Raw genomic sequence first — 22,118 nt, 5'->3', positions numbered from 1 at the left:
CATTATAGAACAATGCAGATAGTGTCAGCTTTATTAATAACAATTTTATGTCCAATTCTGCATGACAGAATATCGTGCCTGTTCTACAAAATACATCTCTATCTGAAAATGTCACGTTTCGCACCCTTCTGAACAGACACTTGCTCTATCTACACAGAGTATCTGTCACTGCAGACTTTTCTTTATCCTTCTAGGCTTATCATTTGGCACAGGACTGAATTACTAAGATTGTTGCATTTATTTGTTGCCAGGTAGGCATAAACCACTATGGGGCGAGGTCATGAATGAGAGGCCTTGTGGTCACTTGTTAAACTAAGCCGCCTGACTGGCAGATGTAGTAAAATGTTACATCATGTATAGGATGATAAGCGAGGAACTAGAGCAAGGGCGGCCTGGCTTGTCATCGCCATAGCAGCTGGAGTGATGGGGGAAGGGAGGAGGAGGGGGGCCGGGTCTCTGCGAGAGCCACATGGCTGCAGGCAGCCAATGGGTAGACAGGGCCTAGGCACTGGGAAGTGAGCTGGAAAATGGGATTAAAGATGCACAGGAGAGACTATAAGGACCCTGCTGACCTGCAAAACGACTAATCTGGGATTCACACCAGAGCGTCATCTCCATACCAAATGACTGAGGGAGGACCAGGGATCTCCTTTCTTTACAACGTGTCAGAGCTGTGCATTTTCATGGCCAGCATAAGCCAGAGACTACAGAATTAATATTAATCATCTACATTTACAACAACCCCATACATATTCTTCTCTGAAGGCCTAGTCATTTTCTGTTTTACACATGTGAAAGGTGTAGGATGAAGTTGCTGCTAGACCAGGGATGGGCAACTGGCAGCCGGCCGCCCTTGTGTATATGTATATATATGATGTGGGTACGCAGAACCATGAGCCACTGTGGTCCCTCGTGATGAATAATGTTTTTTTTTGTGGCCCCCTCGCTCATCAAAGTTGCCGATCACCGCCCTAGATGCTGATCTAGGTTCAGTTTTGCATTTCCCCCACTGATGGTTAGGATTAGGGGAGAGGAAGCTTATCCTAGATCTGTCCCTTGAGGGAAACTTCACCCCGGAGCCAATGTGAACACATCAGTGTAGAAACAAACACGTACCGGGATGTTCTTGACTGCACACAGACTCCACCATGCCCAGCCGCAGGTAAGCTAGGCTATAGCATCGCTCCCAGAATGCCTGCAGTGACAGTTACACTAAATGCATCACAAGCATAGCTCCACAGGGTACCATGTCTTCATGCTCGGCTGCTTTGGTCTGGTTGATAAATGTTGTGGTTCGTGGCTGCTCCCCTTGAGTCAGCAAGCACTAAAACTCGGCAAAGTGGCGGGGGGGGGGTGATCTGCGGGGGGGCGGGGTGATCTGTGGGGGGTGGGGCCAGGGTGATCTGCGGGGGGTGAGGCCAGTGTGATCTGCGGGGGGAAGGCCAGGGTGACCTACGATGGAGGACAGTCTGAGGGGAAGCAGGCAGATGAATGTCACAGTACAGCAACATGGCTGCAGCCACCAGCTCCGCCACCTTCCATGCCCAGTGACACCAAAGACCCACCAACTCCTCGGATAGGGGCATGTCCGGTACACACACACACACACGCAGATACATAAACACACATAAGCAGTACACAAGCATATACACAGTGACACACACGGTATATAAAAAGACCAAAGGATATAGACATGAAAACTGACTGACACCCCTGTTGTGATCGTGTGCCATTCAAACGTGTTCCACTGTCTCTCCCTCCTAGTTCTTGGCCCTCAGAGAGATGGGTAACACCTAGCGTGGCCCCCCAAGGGGCCCTAGTCGCCCCCGGCAGTCTTTGTTGTTTTGGTTGTTAGCCTCACATTAAGCACCCCAACTTTCCTGACTTGCTTACAGAAAGAGGGAAGCTGGTACCATAACAGCCCCTCTGTAGGAAATGACCTTTGTGGTGACAGACAGACTCTTTTACCTCGCACCGTGAGCCCTGCCATGTCCTCCTGACGTGTGTGTGTTCGACGCAGTGTGACGGCAGGAGAGAGAGACGAGTGACATGGGAGTAATTCGAAGATGCCTGTCACCACGGCATGCCCCTAGAGGGACTCTGCAGGTGGCCTTGTTAATTACATGACACCGCTGCTGAGGATTGATACCGTGTTTTGCTGAATCTTGATTCCCGATAGCCTCCCCTGTGTGCATGAGAGGGTGCCATGGAAACAGCCCTAGTGGCAATGACCTTTTTGGGGCAATTAATAAGTGCACAGGTATAATTGGAATTAGATATTGTTGTCGCAAACTAGCCTGTCTACATGGGCCCCTGTCTTTCACAGAGTGCATCACAACAGGGAAGATGCTTGGTGATATGATGACAACGACGAGATCATTTCACACTAACAAGTTCAGGGTCATGCTCATTAGGCACTAAACAGAAGAAAGTGGACTGAAACGGAAGGAATACCTGCACGTGTCCAATGAGAAATGCTCATTTTTTGTTTTCTGTTGTAAAATGTTTTGCGATGGTGTTGCATGAATGAATATGACCCAGGTAAAGGAGTGAGGTCTCTGTTTCGAGTTTCAACGTACCTCACAGTAATCAATACGCTCTGCAGATTTCATTTGTGCCTATCATCTAGCCTAGCTGGCCCACTCAACCTTAGAACAAACGCCAAACAACCGCCCTGTAAATGGAGGCAGTAAATCAATGAGTAGTGTTGTGTTGTAGGGTATCACTTTCTCTGTGATGAGGGTAGATCAGTTGATCACAAAATGTGGCACTTACTATGTGAGATCAACTGCTAACAATGTCTAACACAGTGATGCAGACTGATAATCATATTCATCATTGCTCTGGGACTGTGGGACAGACAGAGAACTCAGCCTGGCTGCCACATCTTCTCACAATGACAAGCTAAGCAGCAGAAAATGATTAAAGTTAATGAGGCATATGTAAAAAAAAAACTCTAAAAACACCCAAGAGTGCTCAGGGCTGTCTGTATCTTGATATCCACTAGAATCTGAGCGGAATTGTAGAGTTCACGAAAATAATGTTTTTTTTATTTACACTGGATATTCTATTCTCTTTTATTATATTTTGTTTTATTATATTCTAACTGGCATAGATGGACCTAATGTACTTTGATAATTTATCAGATAGATGTGTGGAAGAACTAGACAATCACTCGAAGCTATTCTATTCTAACTTGCATGGACAGTGGCCACCTTCAGTTTTCAGTTTCATGGGGCAGGATAAAAGTAGAGTTAGGTTTTTCTGCCACCTTGTGGTGAGATACACACGTAGTGGCAGGTAGCCTCGCGTTTAAGTGCGTTGGGCCAGTAACTGAAAGGTCGCAAACTGAAAGGTCACTGATTCGAATCCACGAGCCGACTAGGTGAAAAAATCTGCCGATGTGAGCAAGGCATTGAGCAAGGCATTTACCCCGTAATTTCTCCTGTAAATCGCTCTGGGTAAGCGTGTCTCCTACATGACATGTGGGGTTCTGTGTACTTATTACATTACTACATTTTAATTTGGACAAATGCGGTATGCAAATCTATTTCCCACGCAATCGTACTGTCTTTGATAGAACGTTTCCGTCACTGAGGTATCATCAGAACGGTTCCCGTCGGCAAAATAATTATTCCCCTTTAAACAACCGCGCCAAATCTCGCGGGTTTCAGATGCCTAGCAACCAGCAGCTTGTGTCTTCATTACAGCCAATCAGAGTATTCTATATGTAGTAGACGGACCAATCACATTGAAGAATTCAGGCACCAATTTGAAACCACCGCAAGGAATCCCTGCTTCCTTTTCGTCGCTTGTGTTATCAACATAAAACACGTTGTTTTGACGAGTAGTTAGCAAGCAATTTTATCAATACGTTATCGGAGAGATATAGTCAGCATTTACGTTTGCTAACGATATTTTAAGAAAAAAAACGTCCAGAATAGTCGTTATTGCTTTCGATAGATAGCTGCGTTAGCTACCTTGCATTGCAATCTGCATTTAGCTAACTAGTTATATACTAGTAACGTTAACGTTCGCTACGACAAAATGCCATCTCGTGTTGAAGATTATGAGGTGTTGTATACCATAGGGTCAGGGTCTTACGGAAAATGTCAGAAAATACGGAGGAAATCTGATGCCAAGGTAAGTGTTTCCGCCGTTTACTAAGGCGTTGTTCGACCAACGTTAGCTAGCTATGTTTGCGTTGCATGCTCTCATTGCACCTGTCAAGGTAACCAGAGCCAGTGCGTAACGTTTGCCTCTGGGGGATGCTCTTGAGACGAGACAAAAGGTGTCCCCTAAGTGGACAGACATATTTTATTTTAGAAATTACCTCATTGGACATTAAGCGGGGAACAACACCAGGACTCCCCACATCAGCAATACTAAAGCATTTGCCATGTTTGCCTACAACTGCGAGGAACTGTGTGGTTTTATGATATGGCTCGTGTTTATGTAGCTAACTATACATATGAACCACACTGCTAAAATTTAGTTAAACCAGGATTTGACGTAAAACAGGTAGCTAGCAAGTACCCTATACTATGTATGTTTATCTTTAAAATGTTTCCCAACATCAACAAGCTTTGGCCAATCAATACATGTTTAGTTCTGTTGTCTGGGTTTCGTCATAGATTCTAGTTTGGAAGGAGTTGGACTACGGCACAATGGCTGAGAGCGAGAAGCAGATGCTGGTGTCCGAAGTCAATCTCCTGCGTGAACTGAAGCATCCAAACATTGTGAGATATTATGACCGTATCATTGACCGGACCAACACCACACTGTACATCGTTATGGAGCACTGTGAAGGCGGTGACCTCTCCAGCCTCATCACCAGATGCATCAAAGAAAGGTGTGTGTGTTTTGTGCTGACCTTGGTTCCCTTGTCCATCATGTGTCATGTATACACCTCTGATGGCCATCCCACTCTGACACCAGGTGGTGAACTGCGACAGTGCAACACCCTTTGTGAGTTTTGAATTGTTTATTTTATTTAACTAGGCAAGTTGGTTAAGAACAAATTCTAATTTACAATGACGGCCTATGAACAGTGGGTTAACTGCCTTGTTCAGGGGCAGAACGACAGATTCTTACCTTGTCAGCTCGGAATTCGACCTAGCAACCTTTCAGTTACTGGCCCAATGCTCTAACCACTAGGCTACCAGCCACCCTGTAGGATGGTTATGGTTGAGTGGCCAGACAGAAGTCACTCTTCAGTAAAAGGCACATGACAGCCTGCTTGGAGTTTGCCAAAAGGCACCCAATGGACTCTCAGACAATGAGAAACAAGATTCTCTGGTCTGATGAAACCAAGATTAAACCCTTTGGCCTGGATGCCAAGTGTCATGTCTGGAGAGAACCTGGCACCATCCCTATGGTAGTGGCAGCATCATGATGTGGGGATGTTTTTCAGCGGCATGGGATGGGAGGCTAGTCAGGATTGAGGGAAAGATGAACGGAGCGAAGTACAGAGATCCTTGATAACTTGCTCCAGAGCCTCGAACTGGTTCAAGGTTCACCTTCCAACAGAACAACAACCATAAGCACACAGCCAAGACAATGCAAGAATGGCTTCGGGACAAGTCTCCTTACTGTCGTTGAGTCGCCCGGACTTGAACCCCGACAAAGAGCAGTGCAGCAACGCTCTCCATCCAACCTAACAGTGCTTGAAAGGATCTGCAGAGAAGAATGGGAGAAACTCCCCAAATTTCGGTGTGCCAAGCTTGTAGCATCATACCCAAGAAGACTCGTGGCTGTAATCGCTGCCAAAGGTACTTCAACAAAGACTGAGTAAAGGGTCGGAATACTTATGTAAATGTGTTCTTTCATTTATTTATACATTTGCAAAAATGTCAACCTGTTTGCGTTGTCATTATGGGGTATTGTGTAGATTGATGAGGGGGGATAAAAACAATTTAATTTTTAAATAAGGCTGTAACATAACAATGTGGAAGTCGAGGTCTGAATTCTTTCCGAATGCACTCTATACACACACACACACATTCATTCTACATACACATCACAACTGCTGCTACCAGACACTTATTATATTGGCCAGTTTATACCCCCCCCCCATACACGTGTGTATTTTGGACTATAAATTGCGTGTTCCTGTATTATACTTATGCTAAAATGTTTATTCTATTGAGCCATTTACTTTATGTTTGCATTTTTATTATTTATTGTTGCATTGTTGAGAAGAAACCTGCAAGAAAGCATTTCGTTAGACATTGTCCATGTGTATCCCTTACATGTGACTAATGAAACTTGTATGTTGTGTTCCTGGTGTCCAGGCGTTACTTGGAGGAGGAATTCATCATGCGAGTCATGGCACAGCTCACTCTTGCCCTGAAGGACTGCCATCGCCGGAGCAATGGTGGGGCCACAGTGCTGCACAGAGATCTTAAGCCCGCCAATATCTTCCTGGATGTCAAGCAGAATGTCAAGCTTGGCGACTTTGGTCTCGCACGTATCCTGAACCATGACACCAGTTTCGCAAAGACTTTCGTTGGGACCCCATACTACATGTCTCCTGTGAGTCCGTAGCAAAGGCAATCGTATAATTGTGAATCCTATACTCCAAGTCGCTATTCATGTCATGAACAAGTAGCCCTGTGAACAACGGCCACTGTGGGAGCTAACTGCAGTTCGCCATCTGCGCCCTTTCAACAGCCTAGATTTACTGCGGTCTTTGGGAGATGGGTTCTCAATCTCTTCTAATGTTTTGATTATTGCTTGAACATTCGGTGAGATTACATTTGATTGTGATCTTAGAATACATATTTTTGATGCAGTTGTTCACTAGAACAGTGCTTCCCAACCTGGGTTTCTAGGATGCCTGGGGGGTACTTGGCCTATTCACAAGGGGTTGAAGAGAAGATTCATGAGATCAGAGGCCTACTGATAAAATTCACATGAGGGGGTACTTCAGGGTTACTCCGGGCAGAGAGAAATTTATTTGATGGTATAGTATCCGAGAAAGGTTGGGAACCACTGAGCTAGAATACTAAAGGTCAATGATATAGGTTGTGGCAAAGTTAGTCAAAGGGAATTTTAACTGATTTGAAGTGTTTTTAAGTATTATGCAGTTGATTGGCTACAATGACACATTATATTACGCAGGACATTCATACGAGCCTTACAATCCAATTTAGAATCCAAAAGTAGTGTGAAATGCACTCCTAAGCAAAGTGTATATAGAGGCCTTTTTTGCTGGCAGTCTGGTCTCCCCTGTGTTTTCCCCCACGGTGGGGGAAATTGTCAATACCGACTCGAACTATGATTATGGTTTAAAAGTAGCGATTTTTTTTTTTTCATTGTGATTTTAGAGAAATACTCAGCTTCTCTAATCAGTTTTTCAATGTGTGGACACCTTTTCATATTTTTCAGGAACAAATAAATCGCATGTCCTACAATGAGAAATCAGATATCTGGTCCTTGGGGTGCTTGTTGTATGAACTCTGTGCCTTATCGTGAGTAACCTTGCCTGTCATCTATATTCTTACTCAATATCCCCCAGTCAATGCATTAGATGAGATTAAAGTCTGACGCATATATTTCTTCCATGTAGGCCTCCTTTCACAGCTTATAACCAAAAAGAGCTGGGAGAGAAGATCCGAGAGGGAAAGTTTAGGAGAATACCCTACCGGTATTCAGAGGAGCTGAATACACTCCTGTCCAGAATGCTCCATTTAAAGGTTTGAAACATGTTTCACAGCACTGATCTCCATATGAAATTCAGGGCATCTTGTGAGCAACTCCTCACTGCTGCACTTCTGTTGAGATGATTGTTTGTCTGAATCACCAAGCATGTAATTTTGCTCGATATACAATTTCAACGTCAAGAGATTTGAATCCCTCACTCCCTTGTACTCAAACTGCCAGTTTGCTTTGTCGATTTGACTGTTGTGCCTTGTTGCCAGGACTACCTGAGGCCCTCAGTTGAGTCCATTCTCCAGAGCAGCCTGTTGGCGGACCTGGTCGCCGATGAACTTAGGCGGGCGCAGGCAAGACACCGGAGGAGGTCGGCTGATCCAGAGAAACCAAAGCCTGCAGAGTCTTCAACCACCCCTACTATTGCGGCGCTGAGGCTGAAGGAGCAGGTGCTGCGGCACAGGGAGAAGGCCCTGAAGGAGCGAGAGGAGAGGCTGGAGCGTGAGTGTCATTTGCCCTTATCAGGGTCGGGCTCAATTCTGGTTTTAGCTCAGCCAATTCAGGAAGTGAATGTCTATTTCAAATAATGTCCTGAATTGACAATGTATTCAACCCCCAACCCTGGACCCTATAATGTCCTAGTCACAGTGAGAACCTGTGGTGTTGGAACGTGCATGTTTTTTGGGGTCAGTCTTGTTGAAATGATTGGTTGTAAAGGAGGTCAATGTGTCACTGGCTATGCTACCGAGTATACACAGACTGACTTGTTTGTAACCTGAGGTATGTTTAATTTAAATCTGGTGAATGTGTTCCTCCTACAGAGCGGGAGCAGGAGCTTTGTGTTCGCGAGAGACTATCAAATGAGAAGCTTGCCAGGTAAAACGGTGCTCTCTTGGATCACTTAATTTACTTGAAATGCAGCAAACTGCTGTTTGTCAGACTAAATCCTAAGGCTTTAATCCTCCTCCAAGCTGTGCTAATGCTACTTTTGCTTCCTGCTTTGGTGTTATAATCTCATCGCTTGCTATAAAACTGCAAGCGGGTATAATCCATTTTGACTCCCAACAATGTTTGCTTTTGGTTTTAGAGCGGAGAGTTTGTTGAAGAGCTACAACTTGGTGAAACAGCAGAAGGCCCTGCCACTGCTCTATTCCAATGAAATGGGTATGGGAGTCAAGCGAAGGCCTCTGGACCCCCTGAACATTGAGAAGAACTGAGCATTGCATTGTGTTCACTTCTGTAATTGGGGAAATTTTAGCATTTTACTGTATTTTAGTGTATTTATTAATTTTAACCTTGTGAATGTGTGTATATATATATATATTTTTTTTTATGCAATAAAACCTGCAACAAACATGGGGTGGGAACCAGGAGGTAAATGAGGGATACTTGTTTTGCTTTGTAATTGAAGTTCAATATAATATACAGTAGCCATGGGGTAACCATGTTTTTAAATTAAATACAAGGGGGAAGCATATTTGATTGTTGAGTTAAGTTGTGAATTTTAACATTTCTGGGTAGTCTGAAAAATCCCAGAGGCATTCTACAAAGGAGGGTCTTTAACTGAGCTGTTTTTTTGTAGAGTTCAATAAAATTGTATAACTCTTTGCCGTCTTGGCCCCTTAGATGAGGGAGAGGAGAACGTTTCACCTGGAAAGAAGGTCCATTTTGCCGGAGAAAGCAAAGAGAACCAGAGGCCAGATCAGAAGCAGAGTGTGAAGAGCCAGGAGCTGGGGCTGAAGAAGAGGCTACAGGCAGCCAACATGCGGGCCCAGGCCCTGGGGGAGGTGGAGAGGCTCTATCAGCTCAAGAGCTGGCAGATCCTAGGCATCCGCTAGCCCACAGTCTGCTGCTTAGGGCCTGACTATCAGTGTCATGTGGATGGATGAATATATGGTTGTCAGAGGTGTGATCCAGAAGTATCAGGTCTCTGCTTTAGTTTTCCTGACTAACATTAGTTTCAGAGCTATTGAAACCTAGTGGTCCATTGGGAAATTATGTAGCTTTTAATTTATTTGTATCATGGTGATTGGTTTATACTATGGTGAAATTGCCAAAATATTGGGTGCCAGATATATTTTTTGTGGTGTTTTGTGTTTTTTCAACCTTGACATTTAAAATGTGTTATTGATGCACAGAATTGCACTCAACTTCTGATTTGTGAATGTGATTTATAACTACTATGTACATACTGTATGGTGGCATTAAAATATATTTTAAGGGCAACGTTAGTACATTATCTGAAGATGTATAAATAGGTGTACACTCCCGCATACACTTCTGTTCTGGAGATATGTCAATGTTTTGCAAATATGATATTGGGATGGGTTGGCAAAAAACAGGCACTGTTGACCTTCAACAAATGTCTGTTTCAGACAGGTCCACTTTCTGAATAACTGTCAACTGATTGACCTTTGTCCTTAATGTTTAATTCTACCTTTGCCCTTGAATGGTCTCTTATTCATTTCAAAGGGGCATCATGTACTTTATTTTGGTTGCATGATGAAGTTCAGTTCTTGGTAAATGTGTTTCTAAACTTCATTTACATGTTTTTGTTTTCTAAACATAAGCAGTTTGCATAGAAGTTTGGCCATGAAAATGATGTGGGAATATAAGTAGTGAGTATCCTCTTGTGAACATTAAAGGCAGACTTAATCAGTGATTACTGTTGCAGAATGTAGATCTACATTATCTCTTCTAAATGAAAGGTTTCTGTTGCATGTGTTGAGCTCCATTCACACCAAGTAAAGAGTTTATCTGGTGAATGACTAGCTTCACTTGAAACAATGTGAAGGGAAACACTTGCAGCCTGTTGATGTACTGTACATTTAAAGGTTTGTAGTTATTTGTATCTCCCACATGATAGACCACATGGTAGATGTCCTTTTCTCTTCAAAGCACCTCCAACAAAGTGAATCATGTGAATGTGATGGCCCAGCCTTAGATGCATTCAAAGTTCAGTTTATTTAAGTAGGACATTTTAACCCTCGAAGATGTTTGAACAGAGGGTGAAAAAAATACACTATTTGTATTTATAATGATAGTCTAGTAGGCCAAGTCTTTTCAGTTTATAATAGTGCTTGACATGCAGTCTAACCTAATATATTTTGGATTTATACTATTTTGTTACCACACAGAAATAAGACACGGGGTCCGTGTGGAGATGCTACACACTATCCTAAAAAATATGAGTCAGAATTTTGGATGAGTTCGCAGCGCATTCCAAACGATGACGTTGAAACGTTTGCATTACGCAACGTGGCTACATAGCAACGCTGGGCTCCGCCCACGTGAAACGGTTGTAAAAATTGACCAACCAAATTGTACTTTATCTCTAACAACCAATAGCAAAATACCAGGGCTTTCCTCTAGGTATGTGTGGAAAGTGGAAACTTAAGCAGCTCGGGTGCAAAGTTCCATGCTGCGTTCACATAATGTCGGAAATTCAGAATCTCCGATTTAAAATTAACATAAGTTATTTGCCTAGAGCTTCTTATTGTTTGATTCTGATACTTCTCAAGTGGTTAAACTCGGTATAATTTTTCTACAACGAGCAAGCAAGTCGAACATTTCTGAGTTTCCGACAAGACAGGAACGTGGCATTACTTTCTGTTGAACTGTCAACTGATTGACCTTTGTCCTTGCTTTATTGTTCCTTTACCCTTGAATTGTCTCCTGTTTTTCATCTCAAAGTGGCATCATGCACATTATTTTGGTTGCATGAAGTTCAACTCTTGGTATGTATGTTTCTAAACTTAATTTACATTTTTACATAATAAGTTTGCATTTAAATTTGGTCATGTAAATTATGTGGGAACATAACATGTAGTGAATGGCCTCTTGTAAACATTTAATGCAGATGTAATCAGAGTGATTACTGTCGCAGAATGCATATCTACATTATCTATTTTTCTACATGGAAGGTTTCTGTTGCATGCATTGATCTCCATGCACACCTCGTAAAGAGTTTATCTGGTGATTGACTGGCTTGTTTCACTTCAAACAATGGAATGGGAAACTAAATGTACAGCCCAGGTGATGTACGTAGGCTACAGTGTATCTAAAGGGTTGTAGTTATCAGTATCTCCCACATGAGGTCGTCGTTTATCCTTGTATTTTCTCCATGTTGGAAAGGTTGAAAGCTGTTTCGATAGTGGCTTTGGAGAAATCTGCAGGTAAAGCGCTTCCACCAACGTGAATCCTGTGAATGTGAGGGCCCAGTCCTAGATGCATTCAAAGTTGTTTATTCTATTGAAGTATTGCCAGGACATTTAACCTCTCAAAAGTGTTTGAAGAGATTGCGAAATAATACGTCGATTTTTATTTAAACCTATAGTCTAGTAGGACTAGTCATCTTTTCAGTTGGGTGTTTGAAACGTAGTCTAACCTAATGTATTTCGGATGGATAACATTTTGTTAACCACAGAAATAAGACAAGGGACCGTGTGCCGATGCTACACACCATCCTAAAAAATGATGAGTCAGAATGTTGGAGGAGTCCGCAACGTCTAAATGTTTGCATTACTCAACGTGGCTACATAGCAACGACGGGCTCCGTCCACGTGAAATGGTTGTATAAATTGACCAACCAAATTCTACTTTATCCCTAACAACCAATAGCAAAAGACCAGGGCGTGCCCCTCCGTCGCCTTATTCCGTGTGGAAACTTTACCGGCTCGGGTGCAAAGTTTCAGCCGTCTGCAAATCGGAGTCTACGGTCAACGTTTCTGGAATATGCCCTTGTCTTTGAATGTTCCCAATTGTCTGCTTTTGAGGAACCAACATCGGTCTTAGCTGTATCTGGAATTGGAGTCGGTGGTAATCGTACGACAATGACGAATTGTTAGCGACCGTATAAATATTTACAAGACGTGGTGGAATCGCATCATATGCCTATCGATTGGCTCGCATGTTGTAGCTAACGTTACAGCTAGTATACCGTAACATCGTACGTGCATATCGTAAGCTAGCTAGCTAGCTAACTCAGTTAACGTTAACAAGTGATCAGCGGAGAGAAATGGCTTGTGAACCTAATCGTGTGCGGCTAATATGCATGCTTTCATTGACTTTTGGCTTTTTTATCGTGGAGGTTGTCGTCAGTCGGATCACTGCATCTTTAGCAATGCTTTCGGACTCCTTTCATATGCTATCGGATGTCATAGCGCTGCTTGTGGCTTTGGTGGCCGTGCGCTTCGCTCAGAAAACACAATCGACAAATAAAAACACCTTCGGATGGATCCGGGCTGAGGTGATGGGGGCTCTGGTCAACGCAGTGTTCCTCACAGCTCTCTGTTTTACCATAATATTGGAGGCCGTCGAGCGATTCACCAACCCACATGAAATCGAGAAACCCCATGTAGTTATCGGTGTGGGGGCCGCCGGGCTCCTGGTCAACCTCCTAGGGCTGTGCTTGTTCCACGGACACGCAGGTGGTGGACACGGGCACTCCCACGGAGGAGGAGGCCATTCTCATGGAAATAAGAAAAACAAGCGGGGTAAACTATGCAAGTCAGAAAGACCGAATGGCTCATCAGGAGAGGAGACCAACAACCTGGTAGGAAGCCACAACAGCCCCCCTAATGGCGTGAACACCGAGAGACGTAGACATGGTAAGTTATGTTAATCATTTGTCAATTACAGTAGCTAGCTCTACTGTCAACATGCGGTAACCACTGTACTTGGCTAGCTATGTGGTTTCATCGATTTAAAATAAGATATTTTATTGGGGAGTGGGGGCAGACGGAGCACACACTCACACAGACAGGGAATTTATTAAAATAACTGAAACTTCTGGGATTTTGCTGACTAAATAACGTAGATGTAGCAATCTTTAGTCCAAACTAAGCTATCTCTGTGGTGTTCTTGTTAAGGATGGAATTGCCCCGAGACTCAATTAAATATATAAATTTTTTGAGAACCACGGATAATCGGTGGGGGTCGAGATGAACCTTTTGTAGTCTGTTCGTACTTCTTGATCATTGCAAAAATGCTGCTATGCAAGCTGCCAATCACTGCCTGAGCCAGGAGTACTGCACAATGCCGAGGAATGTCCAGCAGGTAAAATCAGCAGCGTGCTAGTTCGTTCTCCAACAGATAGGTGAAGTATTGAGAGAAATGGATGAGTTGACAGTGTCCTAAATCGAACTCCTGTTGCAAATATTAGTTTAGTTAATTTACCAATAATAGGGCTCATGTGGAGTTGTTTAGAGATTAGTCCTGGCGTCTAAAATTAAATCCTATCATGGGTCCCTGAACTGTACTACACAGAAATGCATAATTGTTTATATGAATGTCATTGTCATCATGGTGACGTATCATAAATGGGTACACAAATGTATAAACATGCAATATCCTCCATTTTTTATATTTAGGTAGTATTCTACACACTGGCTATTATTTTATTGAGCTACGTCATCAAACAAGATCCAATTTGGTTGGACCGGACCAAATCTGAGCCAACCATAGACACCTATGTTTCACAAGAGTTGACATTAAAGCTCCGCACATAACAGTAGAGTATAGTACAGTAAATTATTGTGTACTCTACTGAACTTTACTCTACTTTTCTTTACTGTACTACACTCTTTGATGTATTGAATGTACTGTACCAATCATGGATGGCCATGTTTGGACCAAATGAAGGTCAGTCCAGACGTCTATGGGCGTTGAAATTAAGGCCAGGTCGGACTGACCAAATTTCATCTGAACATAAGCTTAACAGTATGCCAGAGGAAAGGAGAACAGTACAGTCGACCCAATTGTGGTTTGTGACTACTATGATTTCCCATTGTAGCCAATATAATTTCAGGAAGTCTGTTACTGATTTGGTAACAAATTAGTTTTAATCACTTCATAATTTAACTAATTGATAGGTCTACCTTGTTACTTCTGTGAAATGTCATTATCCTCCCTCCATGAGTGAGAGAAATTTAGAAAATATCTTGAAGATATGTGGGTTTTTGGCAATGGAATTAAGGCACGAGGTCAGGTTTCTTAAACTTACAAAAGGCTGAAAATGATCCTAAACTAAATATGTGTTTATTAGTTGGCAGGGGTGTTTACTTCAACATTTGTTTTTGTTGTGTTTCTAATACCTTTTTTATCAAAGCCTATTCATACTTTTTAGGATGGAAAATGATTGTCAAAAAAAATATGTGCGTGTATATACAGTACCAGTCAAAAGTTTGGACACCTACTTATTCAAGGTTTTTTATTTTTACTATTTTCTACATTGTAGAATAATAGTGAAGACAAACTATGCAATAACACATGGAATCATGTAGTAACCAGGAGTGTTAAACAAGTCAAAACATATATTTTAGATTCTTCAAAGTAGCCATGCTTTGCCTTGATGACAACTTTGCACACTCTTGGCATTCTCTCAACCAGCATCATGAGGAATGGTTTTCCAACAGTCTTGAAGGAGTTCCCACATATGCTGAGCACTTGTTGGCTGCTTTTCCTTCACTCTGCGGTCCAACTCATCCCAAACCATCTCAATTGGGTTGAGGTTGGGTGATTTGTGGAGGCCAGGCCATTTGATGCAGCACTCTATCACTGTCCTTTTTAGTCAAATAGCCCTTACACAGCCTGGAGGTGTGTTTTGGGTCATTGTCCTGTTGAAAAACAAATGATAGTCCCACTAAGCTCAAACCAGATGGGATGGCGTATCACTGCAGAATGCTGTGGTAGCCATGCTGGTTGAGTGTGCCTTGAATTCTAAATAAATCAGTGTCACCATCACACCTCCTCCATGCTTCACGGTGGGAGCCACACATGTGGAGCTCATCTGTTCACCTACTCTGCGTCTAACAAAGACAGAGGTTGAAACCAAGAATCTAAAATTTGGACTCATCAGACAAAAGACCGATTTCCACTGGTCCATTGCTCGTGTTTCTTGGCCCAAGCAAGTCTCTTATTATTGGTGTCCTTTAGTAGTGGTTTCTTTGCAGCAATTCGGCCATGAAGGCCTGATTTTCAAGCAGTCTCCTCTGAACAGTTAATGTTGATGTGTCTGTTACTTGGAACTCTGTGAAGCATTTATTTGGGCTGCAATCTTAGGTGCAGTTAACGCTAATGAAAATATCCTCTGCAGCAGAGCTAACTTTGGGTCTTCCTTTCCTGTGGTGGTCCTCATGAGAGCCAGTTTCATCATAGCGCTTGATTTTTGCAACTGCACTTGGTTAAACTTTAAAAGTTCTTGAAATGTTCCGGACTGACCTTCCTGTCTTAAAGTAATGATGGACTGTTTATCTTTGCTTATTTGAGCTGTTCTTGCCATAATATGGACTTGGTCTTTTACCAAATAGGGCTGTCTTCTGTATACCACCCCTACCTTGTCACAACACAACTGATTGGCTCAAATGCATTAAGAAGATAAAAGTTCATATGTGGAATTTCTTTCCAAGGTACACCTGTTAATTGAAATGCATTCCAGGTGACTACCTCATGAAGCTGGTTGAGAGAATGCCAAGAGTGTGCAACACTGTCATCAAGGCAATTGGTGGCTACTTAGATTTGTTTAACACTTTTTTTTTTCTTACTACATGATTCCATATGTGTTATTTCATAGTTTTGATGTCTTCACTATTATTCTACAATGCAAAGAATACTAAAAATAAAGAAAAACCCTTGAATGAGTAAGAGTGTCCAAACTTTTGACTGGTACTGTACATATGTGTGTCGTAATTTCTCAAAAATAGACTCTTAGCTTTAATTTGACACCCAATTTGACATGCTTATATGGACTTCACATGTTGGTCCTCATGGGTCCTTTTTTACATGGAAATGACCTTAAAACCTGTTGATATTTCTGCTTTTGAGGAGAGACATTCAACACAACTGCTCTGTTGATCAAGATACCAGTCTCACATGGTCTTGGCTGTGTTTCTTCTGTAGTATTGTAGATGGATCAATATCCACTACAATCTCAAAGGTGTAACTGCGCTGATGTGTGTCTCCTGGCTTGGGCATCATCAGTATCATCTGTTGCCCTGTAAGCTGTAGGAGCCTTTTTACCAGACCAGTCAAAGCTGTATTGGCAGCGTCATGATGAAATCCAGCCAGTCGCTTTAAGTTTTGAACAGGAACCGGGACACGGCTGTTATATTCATAAACTTCAGCGACTGGTATCAGCAGTGACTTGATACAGAACAACATGGTCCATGGCTGTGTCCATTCTGCACACCCATTTTGAAGTACCTTTAGCAGAGTTAATGAGAGTGCAAGACAGACCTTGTAACTCATTCATTATTTTCATCACTTTAGGAAACCATGTTTTATGTCGTTATCAGGCAATAACTGGATAATTATGACCTCTGAGGTTCTGCCTCTGAGCTTGTCAGTGAAAGACCTAATGGTTCCTTAACCTGTGCCCCCTTCACCCTCACTGTAACATAAGTTTGTTTTGAGTTGATCTTTGTTATCGGAAGAATCTAGCCCCCACTCAGCCTGCAGATGTCTTGCATCAGGGCTGTCTAACTCATTCCACGGAGGGCCGAGTGTCTGCAGCTTTTTGTTTTTTCCTTTCAAGTAAGACCTATACAACCAGCTGAGGGGAGTTCCTTACTAATTAGTGACCTTAATTCATCAATCAAGTACAAGAGATGGAGCAAACACTCGCAGACACTTGGCCCTCCTTGGAATGAGTATGACGTGTTTTACATGGTGGCGGACGAGTCATGACCTGTTACAAAACCAAACTGGTGGGAGTTCCACCATCCTGATTTGGTTACTCCAATTGCATTGGGTAAGTTCCATGAATATTTGAACTGTTACACATTCAAATCGTGACCTTTTTATGAAGACACGTGATCTCTATTGTCACTACTGGTGCTGCTACACCCATAACAGGAAGTTGGCTCCACAAAACCCATGTGTTTCTAAGCCATTTTTCTTTCTGTTTATAATTGTGTTAAATCACTGTCACATGCCTTCAGGGATTCATGTCCCCTATTGTTTTATCATATAAACAGGATATCATGATTTAGACTTGGTGATCCTCCAGTTTCAGGTAAAACACTGTTTGACCATCTTCTTGCTGATACTAAGGTTTGGGAACTGAGTGCTGCCCTTTGCCTTGCTTCCTGTTGGTACAGAAAAGGGTAGAACCAGGAGACTGTCATTTGCCCCCTACCCTAGGCCTGTCAGGCTCCGCCAGTTTCAATAAATTGAGCCCATCTCTCCCTTCTCCGTGCACTGGTCGCTGCCACCCAGCCATACATCATCGAAGGCAGTGACCGACACCCAGACTATAAGCCAGATGAATTTCCCCTACGTCGCTGTGTGCCAAGCCAGAGGCTATTAGTCTAGCACTAGTTCTGGTACCATTGGCCATTATGTAACTGTATGAGCTGCAGCGTAGTGCTAGGCCGTCTCACTTGTCTGCAGACCATTTGAAGATCCTCGTGGTGTTCAGCAGAGGAGTCGGTTGGGGTTGGTTAATTTACTGGCTTCCACCACCACACTGGTTGTAGTTCATGTCTAGAACTGGTTGGTTAATTTACTAACTTCCATCACCACACTGGTTGTAGTTCATGTCTAGAACTGGTTGGTTAATTTACTAACTTCCATCACCACACTGGTTGTATTTCATGTCTAGAACTGGTTGGTTAATTTACTGGCTTCCACCACCACACTGGTTGTAGTTCATGTCTAGAACTGGTTGGTTAATTTACTGGCTTCCACCACCACACTGGTTGTAGTTCATGTCTAGAACTGGTTGGTTAATTTACTGGCTTCCACCACCACACTGGTTGTAGTTCATGTCTAGAACTGGAGGCCTGCCTCAGGTGATGTATTATGGCCTATTTTCTTTCCCACGTCAAAGTAAATGGATTTCATGTCTAACACGACTTAGCTTCCTATGATGGTGTTTATCACCTGGGGCAGCCGTAACTTACGGTACCTCAACCATGTCCTCCAAAAACCCCAGACGCAGTCATCAATCATTATGCTCTGTTTGGGTCAGTAGTTGGACCAGTCAGCTGATAAATTGCAGCTGGACACGTGAGTCATTCACGATTTATGTAATTAGTCATTCCTCGTCTTTGAAAAAAAACTCATTTTTCTTTTCTCCATCCTTTGGAAGAGTCCCCACCATTTTCTCTGACATTCCTCCTTCTGTCCTCAAATATGTGGGCTCTGTAAAAATGCATCCTTCCTACCTATCTGAATAGCCTGTCATTGGGGATAGTGGTCACTCTGCTTTCACCTATCTAATCACTTATAGGTCGATTCTTATCTCAAGGTAGCTAAGACGGAAGGAAGGATGAATTTGTGACAGGGCTTTTGCCTCCCTTGTACTTCTTTAACCCCTCGTCTCTGTCTTCTTCCTTCAGAGATCGTTTGTAACGACAGTGAGATGCAGATGAACGGCAGCGCTCCCTACGAGGAGCTGGACTACAGCCACGACGAGGCCTCGCTCAACATGCGTGGCGTCTTCCTACACGTGCTGGGCGACGCCCTGGGCTCTGTCATCGTGGTGGTCAACGCCCTCATCTTCACCTTCGTATGGCGGCCGTGCCCGCCCGGCGAGACATGCTTCAACCCATGCATCGACAGCCACTCCACCGACGGTAACAGTTCTAGCTTTCAACGGACCGTGGTGGGACCGTGCTGGGTGCTGTACCTGGACCCCACGCTGTGCATCATCATGGTGGGTATCCTGCTCTACACCACCTACCCACTGCTCAAGGAGTCTGCACTGATCCTCCTGCAGACGGTGCCCAAGCAGATCGACATGCATCGCCTCAACGAGCGGCTGCTCTTGCTGGACGGCGTGCTGGCCATCCACGAACTGCACATCTGGCAACTGGCGGGCTCACGCATCATCGCCACGGCGCACATAAAGTGTCACGACCCCACGTCCTACATGGACGTGGCCAAGCGCATCAAGGACTTCTTCCACGACGAGGGCATCCACGCCACCACCATCCAGCCTGAGTTTGTTACCATCAACTCCGAGTCAAGTGCCTCCCTCTGCGAGCTCTCCTGCCGGACACAGTGCGCACCTAAGCTGTGTTGTGGCGCTGCTGACAAGCTGGGCGTGGCTGTTGCTGGTCCGGTAGGCTCGGAGAAGATCCTGAGTGGTGAGGGGAATGCGCTGGCGGCCTCGGCCATAGATGTAATCAACGAGACCCCACAGGGAGCAGCAGTCCTGGAGCAGGCGGCCACTGCAGTTGTCCAGGTGGTTCCTCAGCTGGAACCCGAGGTCGTCATCACCCGAGAGGTGGAGTCTTCTCTGTGAGAGAGACCAGACCAGACAGTCAGAGGAGGTTTTTTTTCTTTTCAAGTGCGGGCAAAACTTGCCGACGGGTTGTCGTTTGTACAGCGCTCTCGGTTTCTGGAGACTGGTTGAAAAATGGCTCCGCCGCGGTCTGGTTTGATGACACCCTCTGTTCTGAGCCCCTAACCCTCCCACTGCCTACCCCACCTCCACAACCTACCCCTAGCCACCTTTACCTCCTGACCCCCTTCACCCCTGACCCACTCTGAGTGTCACAGAGAGCAGCACATTGATGATACTTGTGACTTCACCTCTCACCCAGGCTGGGGTTCAGCCTGGTCTTGCCTGCTGCATGTGTGGCCTACCCCTCATTAGCACCATGTTGTGATGTGTGTGTGTGTGTGTGGTCCTGTCCCTCCATGGTGTCTCTGTGCCAAAGCTTCTCAATGCAGGGCAGAAGGGACAAGGGGAGACTCCAACAAGGACAAAGAGCAAATACTACATATGCAAGGCAACGCACACCTGTCTACTCCGCAGGTTTTTTAAATCTATCTCTGAACCTTTCATTTTATGTATTATTACATATCTGTTGGATAGGCTTTGAACATCTCTATTTTATTAGCCTTGGGCGCCCAATGGAAAATGATTATATTACAACAAAAATATTTATGTATTTAAGTTTAGTAATGATCTCTTTCTCTCTGTCAATGCTTTCATAATATTTAGTTTGGATGATGGATTACATTTGTTGTAATTGTTCTGCCACTTGAATATTTGACCAACCATCTATGCTGTAGACTTTTTTTTTTGTTGAAATCGTGCATTTTACTTTTAATTATGACTTTTCTGGCCTTGACTCTGTTTTAATGGCTGTTGTGAGTTGAATGCAGATGCTGTGTTTAAAAAAAGTAAACTCACACCTCACCTTTATTTCAAACTGATTTTTAAATGGCACTGAGTACAGTTGGAATAAGTACTGTAGGTTAGCCTAGCTTGTATTGGCAAACTTCGACAAACATCAAATCGGCCTTGCAAGCCTGTGCGTCTATCACTGAAATAAATGTGTACTACAAAATGTCAACAACTATATTGTTTTAAATCTATGCTGGAGGACATTCAGATGGGTTGTTGAAATTCATACTAATATTCCTCATGAATATGTTGAGGAAGGGACCTAGTCAAAATCCATGCTGAAGGTTTTTAATTTCTAGTCCTTCTGCTGCGACGTTGCATGACCAAACTGAAGTGTTCTTTGAATCACAGAGCTTCAAAACAAGCTAACAGTGCTGCAAAACAGTAGCCTACTTCCTCGTTTTCTCAGATAGCAAGAATAACTTTTATCGAAATGTCACTTGGGCCTAAGCTTCTCCTTTCTTTGTAGTGAATGAGTTTGTTAGGCTTCATGTGCCGATTTGACAGTAATCTTAGTGGCCTTTTTTAATAGAAGGAAATCTGATCATTCCTCATCCAGTATCATTTATTATCAACTTCACAAAGATATCGTTTTGTATGATGATTCAAGGATGCATTTCAGATATCCACTCAAAGTGAATGTGTATGCAGTATAGAAGCATTGTATTGGGAAATGCATTTTGACACGTTCCTTTGTTTTGGAAATGTCTGGTTACTATTATTCGGTGTCTTTGAGACTCGATCTCTCTGTGCAAATTCAGTTGTCGTTTTTTGGATTTTAGATGTGTTTTTGATATATTACAGTACCTGTCAATGTGTCATTGTGAAAATTAAACATGCTTGTTTGGTACAGTTGTTAAGCTGTTTTGTGTCTGTCTATTTACATACTGTTTCTTTGGACATTAGGTCTACACTTAAGTCACACTCAGTTAATATCTGCAATGATACTGATCCATCAGACTAGTCTAGAAGTAAGACCATTAAAGCCACTTGAAGGCCTTAGAAAATACATGTAACCATACTGCTTCTTAGCCATTTCAAATGCCGTCTTCCACAATAAATCTACATTGAAAGTGAATCTACAGTACGTTTGAAAGGGAATCTACAGTGGGAACAAATGTAATTCGTGACTGAGAATTAGCGTCCATCTCCAGGCAGGGCAGTATGCCATATTAGCCCCTGGCCTAGCTCTGTAGCCCAGTGAACAGCCCTGAGGGAGGTGGTCTTATGTAAGTAGCCCTGGGGGAGCATTCCACAAAGCCAAACTGCTCTAGTACTCTATACAGCATTCCAGTGTCCTGCTGCCTCTCTGCCTACATTTACCTGG

At 43.4% G+C, this 22,118-nt stretch overlaps 2 protein-coding genes across 2 annotated transcripts; both read left to right on the top strand.

The window, feature by feature from the left end:
* Nucleotides 1–3,724: 3,724 nt before the first annotated feature.
* nek2 (NIMA-related kinase 2) lies at nucleotides 3,725–10,315 on the top strand. Its single transcript, XM_020496241.2, has 9 exons — nucleotides 3,725–4,143; nucleotides 4,635–4,852; nucleotides 6,294–6,534; nucleotides 7,390–7,472; nucleotides 7,571–7,697; nucleotides 7,923–8,154; nucleotides 8,475–8,529; nucleotides 8,741–8,817; nucleotides 9,280–10,315. The coding sequence occupies exons 1-9, from the start codon at nucleotides 4,048–4,050 to the stop codon at nucleotides 9,489–9,491; spliced, it is 1,341 nt and encodes a 446-aa protein (XP_020351830.1). The 5' UTR covers nucleotides 3,725–4,047; the 3' UTR covers nucleotides 9,492–10,315.
* Nucleotides 10,316–11,562: 1,247 nt separating this feature from the next.
* Nucleotides 11,563–21,646, top strand: slc30a1a (solute carrier family 30 member 1a). Its single transcript, XM_020496240.2, has 2 exons — nucleotides 11,563–13,262; nucleotides 18,993–21,646. The coding sequence occupies exons 1-2, from the start codon at nucleotides 12,671–12,673 to the stop codon at nucleotides 19,898–19,900; spliced, it is 1,500 nt and encodes a 499-aa protein (XP_020351829.1). The 5' UTR covers nucleotides 11,563–12,670; the 3' UTR covers nucleotides 19,901–21,646.
* The last annotated feature ends 472 nt before the right edge of the window (nucleotides 21,647–22,118 follow it).

The sequence above is a fragment of the Oncorhynchus kisutch genome, linkage group LG12 (genome assembly GCF_002021735.2).
Source record: "Oncorhynchus kisutch isolate 150728-3 linkage group LG12, Okis_V2, whole genome shotgun sequence".
Lineage (NCBI taxonomy): Eukaryota > Metazoa > Chordata > Actinopteri > Salmoniformes > Salmonidae > Oncorhynchus > Oncorhynchus kisutch.
Note: the sequence above shows the minus strand (reverse complement) of the source record. Positions and strands in the feature narration are given on the sequence as shown.

What these genes read in the sequence shown, in the direction of transcription:
- slc30a1a (XM_020496240.2), top strand. Translation starts at nt 12,671, where the DNA reads ATGGCTTGTGAACCTAATCGTGTGCGGCTAATATGCATGCTTTCATTG. An exon ending in CACCGAGAGACGTAGACATG is followed by an intron (nt 13,263 to 18,992) that starts GTAAGTTATGTT and finishes TTCTTCCTTCAG; the next exon opens with AGATCGTTTGTAACGACAGT.
- nek2 (XM_020496241.2), top strand. Translation starts at nt 4,048, where the DNA reads ATGCCATCTCGTGTTGAAGATTATGAGGTGTTGTATACCATAGGGTCA. An exon ending in GGAGGAAATCTGATGCCAAG is followed by an intron (nt 4,144 to 4,634) that starts GTAAGTGTTTCC and finishes GTTTCGTCATAG; the next exon opens with ATTCTAGTTTGGAAGGAGTT. An exon ending in ACCAGATGCATCAAAGAAAG is followed by an intron (nt 4,853 to 6,293) that starts GTGTGTGTGTTT and finishes CCTGGTGTCCAG; the next exon opens with GCGTTACTTGGAGGAGGAAT.